At 42.9% G+C, this 9421-nt stretch overlaps 1 protein-coding gene across 1 annotated transcript in view; it reads right to left on the bottom strand.

Annotated features, from left to right (window-relative positions):
• Positions 1-540: 540 nt before the first annotated feature.
• LOC130121685 (electrogenic sodium bicarbonate cotransporter 4-like) overlaps positions 541-9421 on the bottom strand; it is a 51050-nt gene continuing 42169 nt past the window's right edge. Inside the window, exons 9-19 of the mRNA XM_056290538.1 lie at positions 9239-9393; positions 8999-9124; positions 8693-8867; positions 8409-8542; positions 8081-8261; positions 7499-7589; positions 3420-3478; positions 2324-2515; positions 1970-2083; positions 976-1137; positions 541-723 (exon numbers count right to left, since the gene is read on the bottom strand). Coding sequence (XP_056146513.1) covers positions 541-723; positions 976-1137; positions 1970-2083; positions 2324-2515; positions 3420-3478; positions 7499-7589; positions 8081-8261; positions 8409-8542; positions 8693-8867; positions 8999-9124; positions 9239-9393 — 1572 coding nt within the window. The remainder of the gene's footprint in view (positions 724-975; positions 1138-1969; positions 2084-2323; positions 2516-3419; positions 3479-7498; positions 7590-8080; positions 8262-8408; positions 8543-8692; positions 8868-8998; positions 9125-9238; positions 9394-9421) is intronic.

Raw genomic sequence — 9421 nt, 5'->3', positions numbered from 1 at the left:
AGGGTAAAAAGATGAACGCGTCTCAGAGGCACATGGCGGAGGAAGGAAAAGTCTGGTTGGTGCTTGGCTGGCATCAGATACAGCTTGATCCTCTCCCAAAACTGCAAAAGTCATACCAGTGGAGTTCAGTCTTCAAACAAAAATTGATTGGCATGGGCACACGCTCATCAATGTGCACGTGTTCATGCTAACAGCTCATCTACCTGGATGCCACTCAGTGACGCTACGCCCATGTAGAGGAAGACTCCGTACAGCACGGGCATGGGGATGTACTGAAGAAACACAGCAATCGTAGCAAAGTTATGACATGATATTGTGTCATATTTAACTGGCTTTGTAAAAACAATTTCAGGAAATCCTCCCTGACCATTTTACAACCAGCTGACCTGAAGGACAGGTGCCAGGAACACAGAGACTCCAGTTAGAACAAACACCAGAGTGCCTGTTAACCTCTGCTCACTAGACAACGAAACAGAAACATGTCTTTAATTCACACATTTAAAACACCCACACAAATATACACCCGGTGTCAGGGCAGCCTTACCGGACACCTAGGAACTGGGGCTGTTCTCCAGGGGCGCTGGACTCACTTTCCATTTTTAGAGAGTCAATGTGGGCGATGGAGATGACAGTGGCAGCTACATACCAGGGCAAGCCCATGAAGGAACATACAGCCATCAGTATACCAACCCAGAGCAGGTCCAAGTGGTAGCCACAACCTTTCTGCAGTTGGGTGAAAGGTGGGGGTGAGGGAGTAGACATGGATGAGAAAAGACACACATATCTAGCCATGGTTCATGACTATAGTATCCATGACTATAGCTTAAAACACACCGAATAACCATTGCAACCATATTTTTGAACAACAACTTAGTTTTATAGTTTATGTTCTAGATTACAGATTGTGTATCTGCTGTTTATAAGCTATTTGTTTAAATTCACAGTCATACATAGAGACAGCTGAATTTTGCAAACCTTAAGTTTATTCTCCTTGCGGTTGACAATTACGGCACTAATCTGCTGGTCCATGAAGATGAGGATCGTGACAAGGAGAGCAGGGACAAAGCTGCCTAGATATACCCACCACGGGTTCTTCCCAAACGGCATCACAAGCCAACTACGGTCTGGACGTGTGGGCTGCGTTACAGACACCCACCCACACACACACACACACACAAATACACACACACACACACACACATGCACACACATACACGTAAATGCACAAGAGGCATACACAGACACACAAATGCATGCAGAATATGGATTTAAACAATTGGATTATCATTTACATCGGTGTGAAATTAATACATGCATTTGATGTGACACAGACATACTCACACACACACGTTTATACATGCAGAAAGATCATCACAATACACAATATATATATAGTATTATAACAAATCAGACAATCATTTTGTTAATACACACAATTGCAAACACAAACTTTTGTTAGGGAGTGAATACCTTGAACTCTGTTGGAACAATGAGTTTGGGTGTATCTAACCCAATCAACATATCCAAACCCACAAAGGACATGATTGACATGAAGATGGAAAAATCACTGATTAGCTTCCTCAGCTATTGGCCCAACAACAAACAATACACAAAGACAAAGGGTAGACAAACACGGGTAGACAACGTGTGATGGAGAAGGAGAGAGACGTGAAACCAGATGCACATCACACAGGGAGAGGTGGAATGTGAGATTAACAGAGACAAAAGAAGGTCCATACATGAGAAAGAAAAGACAGGAGAAAAAGTAAAATACACCAGCCAGGCCATTACAGGGTATACATTACACAACTGACTCCAGAGGCATTGATAGTCAAGGCTTGTAACACAATTTGATTGTTGTTAAATAAGAATATAGACCGCATCCCTGCATAGGGCAACATGTTTAGGCGGTGGCAAACAAGGCATGGCAAACGGGTGACACGGAAGAGGAATTGAGGGAGGGATGGACCTTGATCTCAGTGGGCACGTGCAGTTTGGGTGTATCCAGCTCCAGCAGGCAGTCCAGCCCACAGAAGACCAGGATAGAAATGATGATGGAGAAGTCACCAATCAGTGTACGGAACTGGAGCAAACAGGGAAAGTCATGATGCAGGGAATCGGGGAAGGAGGTGGGGGTGCAGGAATGAAATTTGAAGAATGGAGAGGATTTGAGGAACGAGGGTGAGATAGTGGGAAGAGTTGGAGGTAAGGAAAATGGAGGAGTTAGCCTGGGACCAAGGATGGAACAAAGCCTCTGTTGCAGCCATATCATAGCCATGGTATTTTCTATCAAAGGTCTGTAATATGCATCAGCCTGTCTTACCTTGGTTGGAAAGTAGCGGCTGGATTTGAACTTCTTGAGCGAGACAGTCATGGAGTAGGTACCAAAGAACAAGATGAAGGACATGAGGGCCAAGTCTGGGACGTACTTACAGGCATTCCCCACCAGGGCACCGCCGTACTTTAAACAGTCTTTTTTACTCATCATACTCCAGTCAAGGTCTGTTAGGTTGTACTACATGGACATAAGAGAAAGAAGAAGGGGAAAGGAGTGGTATGCAAGATGAAGATACAGGATTGGGGGATTTCGAGACAGGATGTACCAGGGAAAGCCAGAGAGAAGGAAGAGGGGAGTGGAAAGGAAGCAAAATTAATAGAAGCAGAGAAGAGAAAAGAAATTAGCCTTGACTTGACTGTGTTTTTAGTGTCGTCGTGTGGCGTGCAGGGAGGTGTGTTGAAGGTGTCTCTGCTGCATCCTGTAGGCCCAAGGACCACGGCCCTGACTGGAGCTGCGCCCGAAGAGGAAGCACCAAGGGTAGTCTGACAGGATGTGAAAGCGGGGCAGGCTAAGCTAACTGCTAGCCCATGCAGACCGGCAGTTCCAACAGTCATCCTGACCTGGCTGGCGTTCGCTCTCCTGGACAGTGATTTTGTGTGTGTGTGTGTGTGTGTGTGTGTGTAGTTTAGACATACTATGTGTTAGTTTGGATATATGAGTTCTTGTACCTCTTGTAGTTTTTGGATGTGTTTTTGTCTTTGTGTTGCATGTGCATGAAAAGAAATGACAGTGTTTCTGATTCTGATTCTGAAAAGAACACAAAAAGCAGAGAGAATACACAATAGCCTAGAAATTTTAGACGATGGTAAATGCTAAACCACTCTGTTCCCAGCAATGATTTTACTAAGTACTGTCAACAATGAGTACTGTCAACAAAAAGGCCTTCTGATTTTACTGATTGGTAAATTTTACTCGTTTCTTAAGTAAAATGTCAACAAAGACAAGCAAGTATAAACTACAAGTGTTTGAGCACAGTTAAATCATTGTAGCACAATTACTTGCTTTAATTCTGGTTAATAACAAATATTTATCCAAGTTCCGTTTACATTCTATCTCGGGTTCTCTGTGTTGGGTCACTTACCAACACAGTCATGTTGTCATCTGCCAGGGGGGCTGACACATTTAAGCCAAGTGCAGATGCTGCAGAGCACAGAGACAAGGTGGGTCAAAAACATATGATGGTTAAAACTGAAACAAAGTATGTAATAATGGTGCTGCATCAACCAGAACTATGTGATGGAGGCAATATGAGGGAAAGACGGCAATTCTCCAACAACGTGACTTCTCAGTGTTTTGCTAGTTGGTATCATCAGCCTCTGACAGTTCTGCTTTACTACAGTGAGGTTTTTATTATATGGTTTGTATACTCACTCAATCAGACAGCAGTCAAAGGGAACAAGGCAGAAACAGACAAGACAGATACATTATTTATTAAGTCCTAAAAATGGACAGAGTGCACCAAATTGTTGATACAATAGGTTCAGCTATATGATAACAACAACTTCTGCAACATTAAAATAAAATTAAAATTAATCAAAGTAAAATTAAAACCCAATTGGTGAGTCAGGTTTTATTGATCACCTACTCTGTACATACACAGCATTATCAAAGTCAAGAGATGACTGGGGTCTCACTCCTACCTAAAAAGGTTTTTTAAACTCTATGTTGTGTCAAGATAAATACCCAGCTGAGCTATTAATGCATTACATATGTTAGTATGTCTGTTATGAAACTAACTGACACCAAAATTAATATTTTAACAACTTTAATACTACTTTTCAAACAATGTAAAATGGCCGCTATTCAATGCCAGTAAAAACTGCAGCGCCTCGGTGGTAGTCATGATGCGTCTGTAACGGTGTCTGTAACCAGATATGTTGGCCATAATCACACATCCAGTTTAGACTATTTCTCTGCACTGGAGGGCGCTAGTGTGTTTCTAGGACAAAGCAACGAACTTCACAAAGGAAATTGCGTCACCAACACACGTCATAAATACTGACATGACGAACACCATCACGCACAAATTACGAGACAGTCATGTTGACCGCTCATGGTCGTTTTAGGTAGATCTGATCATAACTTTTTCTGCAATTGATCTAAAACTCAATTTAATGCACATATATGCAATTTTAGGAGCATTCATTGGGCGGCAGGTCTATATCTTTTTTTTTCTCTCAAAGTTATGAAACTTTGAAAACCCATCGTTTCAGGCAAGCCTGTTTATAGATGCCCACCCCTGCCTTCTGTTTTGTTTCATTTTTAGGTTGGTGTGTTACTCGCTGTGCCATGTTTGATATTCATTCAGTCATGTATTTATTCATATTTTGTTTGTAAAGCACTTTGGAACTGTATGTTTTTAAAAGTGCTATATAAATAAAATTTTGCCTGCTTTTGCTTGCTTGCTTTTGATACTATCATTCCATCTTGGTTGAATGTTTAAATAAGTGGGTTGGTATCTTGGGCTCTGCTCTCAGATGGCTTGCATCCTATCTGTCTAACAGAAAGTTTCAGATTGCCATAGACAACTTTGTCGTCAACTGCCACTATATTCTATGGAGTTCTGCAGGGTTCCATCCGTGGTCCCAACCTTTTCTCAAGCTACATGTTACCTCTAGGCAATCTGGTTGGCCAGTTCACTTGCATCTCTCACCACTGCTATGCTGATGACATGCAGCTGTATTTATCAGTTAAACCAAATGATATGGGTAATATTGGTACCCTTTTAAGGAATGGATGTCTCTCAATTTCCTTCAGCTCAATTCGGACAAAACTGAGGTTCTCCTTATTGGTCCTAATAAGTTTGTCTCAGAGGTGAAACTTGTATTGGCCCCCTGGCCACCAATTCTAAACCCTCTTCAAGAAAGGAAGTGAAATTTATTTTGTCATTGTATTCTTACACCGAATTGTATTAATACAACGAATTTGTTTTCTGCATTTAACCCATCCTATTGTGTAGGAGCAGTGGGAAGCTTTGGTACAGCGCCTGGGGACCGACTCCAGTTCTTCTTTCCATTGCCTTGGTCAGGAGTACAGGTAGGAGTATAACCCAAACATGTATGTCTTTTTGATGGTGGGAGAAAACCTGAGCACCCGGAGGAAACCCACGCAGACACAGGGAGACCATGCAAACTCCACACAAAAAAGGACCTGGGACAGCCTGGGATTCAAACCCAGGACCTTCTTGCTGTGAGGCAACAGAGCTAACCACTGGGCCACCGTGCTGGGATACTCTTTGACCAAAATCTGAATTTCGACCTACACATAAACAAGCTTGTGCAAACCTTTTTCCAACTCCAGAACATCGCAATAATCAAGTCAATCACCCTAATTTTTCACACCTTGACTACTGCACAGCTCTTTTCTCCTGTCTCAGCCAAGCATACCTGTCCTGCCTGCAACTCGTTCAAAACACTGTGGCCAGGACGCTAACCAATACCAAGCTTAGAGCCCACATCATACCAATCCTCGCATCCCTTCATTGGCTCGCAGTAACTTATAGAATATACTTCAAGATACTGTTTATCACATATATCGCCCTACATGGTCTTGCCTCTTTATACATATCCGAACATTTGCATCGTTACTCCACCTCTGGGTCACTCAAATCTTCCGACCAGGGTCTCTTATCTATACCCTGTTTCCTCCACAAATCCAAGAGTGACTGTGTTTTTGTCATAAGGGCCTCGTCCCTCTGGAACAGCCCCGCCCCTCTCTAGATCAGCTGATTCTGTGAACAGCTTTAAAAAACTTCTCAAAACCCATCTGTAACGACTTGCCTTCCCTGTAATGGGGTTGTAATTTTTACTTTTCTGTATATAACTGTATATGTATGTTGTTTCTGTTTTCTGTATATGTATCTTGTACAGCACTTTGTAACTTTGTTTTAAAAAGGTGCTATATAAATAAACTCTTACTTACTTACTTACTTACTTACTTACTTAATTACTGACTTACATAATTTATATTAAAGCTAAAATATCCAAATCAATGCCAATATTGAACAAAGCCAAAGATCTACTAAATCAAGCTTCCCTATATACAATGTACTGTTCCTTCATTTTCCCATACATTACCTACTGTATGCAAGTGGGGGGAACATGTATAGAACAAGCAAAGATCCAATGTTCAACTTCCAAAAAAGAACTATATGAGTTGTAAATAAAACCACTTACAGAGAACCAACACATCCACTTTTATCCAACTAAAAGCACTAAAATTAAAAGATTTGGTTGCTTTTAAAACTAGTCAAATTGTGTACAGAGTAATAAATCAACAATTGCCTATTAGTATATTCAAGAGCTGTTCCAACTGAGAGAAAGTAAACACAATTTGTGAGGAACCTGTATATTCAAAATAGCCCCAGTAAGGACAGATGCAGATCATCACTGTTACAGCCAAGGCAGCTGGTTTGTGGAATAACTGATGTGATGAGCTGAAAACGTGCTACTTTATCTGAACTAAAAACATTCTCCAGACATAAAATATTCAACAGTTAGGAGAATATACCAGTAACCAGTTTTTTTTTTATTGTTTTTGTCAAAATAGGGTGATTTGTTTGAGTCACTGAAATAGATATCACACTGATGTCTGCAAATTGAAATTTCATTTTACATTATCAGTGCATTTTACATTATCAGTGCATAAGGGGGTAGGCCTGGAAAAGTTCTCAACCTCTTCTTACCCCTCTATTAGTTTTTATGCTTATGTTTCTTAACACGTTCAATGAATTTGATAGATAGATAGATAGATAGATAGATAGATAGATAGATAGATAGATAGATAGATAGATAGATAGATAGATAGATAGATAGATAGATAGATAGATAGATAGATAGATAGATAGATAGATAGATATATTGATTGATAGATTGATTGATTGATTGATTGGTTGGTTGACTGGTTGATTGATTGGTTGATTGATTGATTGATTGATTGATTGATTGATTGATTGATTGATTGATTGATTGATGCAGAACAACCCAGCCAGCTTTAAACCTCTGTACTTTTGAAAGCAAGCAGACATGTCTGGCTTCACTGTGAGCTTCCAGTTTTTGATATGGGATATTTCGTTTTTTTTCCTACATCTACCTTGATATATATATATATATATGTAAAGTCTAAGAAAACAAAGAAGAAAAAGAAAGCTGTGATACTCACCTTGATCTGGAGATATGCATTCACATTTGTAAGCCGTGACAAAATCGGGCTTGAAGCCACGGTTGATTGGGTAGTACTTGAAGGCTCCTACCTGTCAAAACATGAATACAGTCATCAATAACACACGTGTCTCACGTGCCTCGCTGGTCAGCATGTTGTGTCAGTGTCACACCGGCAGTCTCTACACATACCCCTGTTTACTCTTTAGTGTTGGCATCATCCTCACAAGCCTCACGGGGGGCGCTTCTTTTCTCACGTTTGCTCTATACTGCAGTGTGTGTGTGTGCAGGTGTGTGTGTGTGTGTGCAGGTGTGCAGGTGTGTGTGCATGTGTGAGTGTGTGCAGGTGTGTGTGTGTTTGTGTGCAGGTGTGTGTGTGTGTTTGTGTGTGTGTTTGTGCATGCGTGTGTGCATGCGTGTGTGTGTGTGTGTGTGTGTGTGTGTTTGTGTGTGTGTTTGTGTGTGTGTGTTTGTGTGTGTGTTTGTGTGTGTGTGTGTGTATGTGTGTGCGTGTGTGTGTATGTAAGACAGAGGCAGTAGAGAGAGTGAGTTTGCGTTCATCACGCGTGATGTGTTTACCCACCATCTTCTTAATCGCGTCAGAGATGAAGATGAAGGAGATGAGGCTGGAGAAACCTTCCTCAGTAAACCGGGTCATGTACTTGATGATGTAGCTGGCATCCGAGGCCACGAGGATCAGACACTGCAGACAGGAATGCAGCCCGATCCACAGCCGCAGCTCCATGTAGTCTATGTCGTTCTTCCTGAGGACCAAGACAAGGAACCCGGGGCGTGACGGTGTGGCGCAGGCTCATGTCGCACATGCTGGTGTGCACAACACTTCACACTAGACTCTGTGTGTGTGTGTGTGTGTGTGTGTGTGTGTGTGTGTGTGTGTGTGTGTATCTTACTTGCTGAATTCATAGAGGAGTTTTTCGAAGATGAGGATGGGTCCGGTGGAACTCAGAATAATGAGAGGCTGGCCACTTAAGAGACAGAACACCGTCCCTGCCAAGGCCGTGCCAAGGAAGCTCTCCATCACACCCTGTGGCAGCAGGGTGGGGGTGGGGGAGGGGGAGGGGGAGGGGGAGAGAGACTGTGAGGCGGAGTCCCCCTTTCACCCAAAAAATAACATCTACTGGCTGCTAACACAGCACTCTCTCAACGTCGTTTGCGTCAGGATAAGAGTGATTACTTGGTAATTATCGGTGGCGTCGCCCAGCAGCCCTCCAAAAGTGATGGCGTTCGTGATGCAGCCCAGGTAGATGAACAGCACGGCGGAGACCGATTGGATATGGAAGCCATCGCAAATGTCACTGCACAGCCAGGGCGCTTTCCTCTTGATGTCCAGCCATAAGCCACCACAGAACCTGTCATCACCCCCACAAAGCACCAGTCAACACATCACACGTCTGCAGCAGAGATCACCACATCAAGGCCAGACGCCAGTCCAGCACTTCAGCTGAGACATGAGCAAAGGCTCCTGAAAGTCCTCCCATACCTCCCCGTAAATGCCAGCTCTTCCCCCAGTTCGTGGACAGCCGGCATCACCTCATCTTCTTCACCGCGTGCACCCCCAGCTGAGCCGTTCATCTGACCGAGTTCATTCAGGTTCAGTACTGACTTCCTGTTGGAGAGAGAGAAGGAGAAAGGAGGTGTGCAGAAGAACAACGTTTGCCTAAAGGACATTTAACTGGAAAGTGACGTCAGTTAGAGTCTGTCACCTGACGTTTCGTCATACCTCATTTCTGCAGATGGAAGATTTTTGGGAGGTTCGATCCGGATTTTGGGGTCCCACTCCCCTGGAGGAAGAACTATCACCTCATCGAGGAACTCGTCGACACCTGCAATCAGGTCCTCACGGTCCCTGGCTTTATAAGCCACATCACTGAACAACTGGCGGGGTAACAACACAACATAAACC

The sequence above is a fragment of the Lampris incognitus genome, chromosome 12 (assembly GCF_029633865.1).
Source record: "Lampris incognitus isolate fLamInc1 chromosome 12, fLamInc1.hap2, whole genome shotgun sequence".
Taxonomy (NCBI): domain Eukaryota; kingdom Metazoa; phylum Chordata; class Actinopteri; order Lampriformes; family Lampridae; genus Lampris; species Lampris incognitus.
This window is presented reverse-complemented; position numbering and strand designations above follow the sequence as displayed.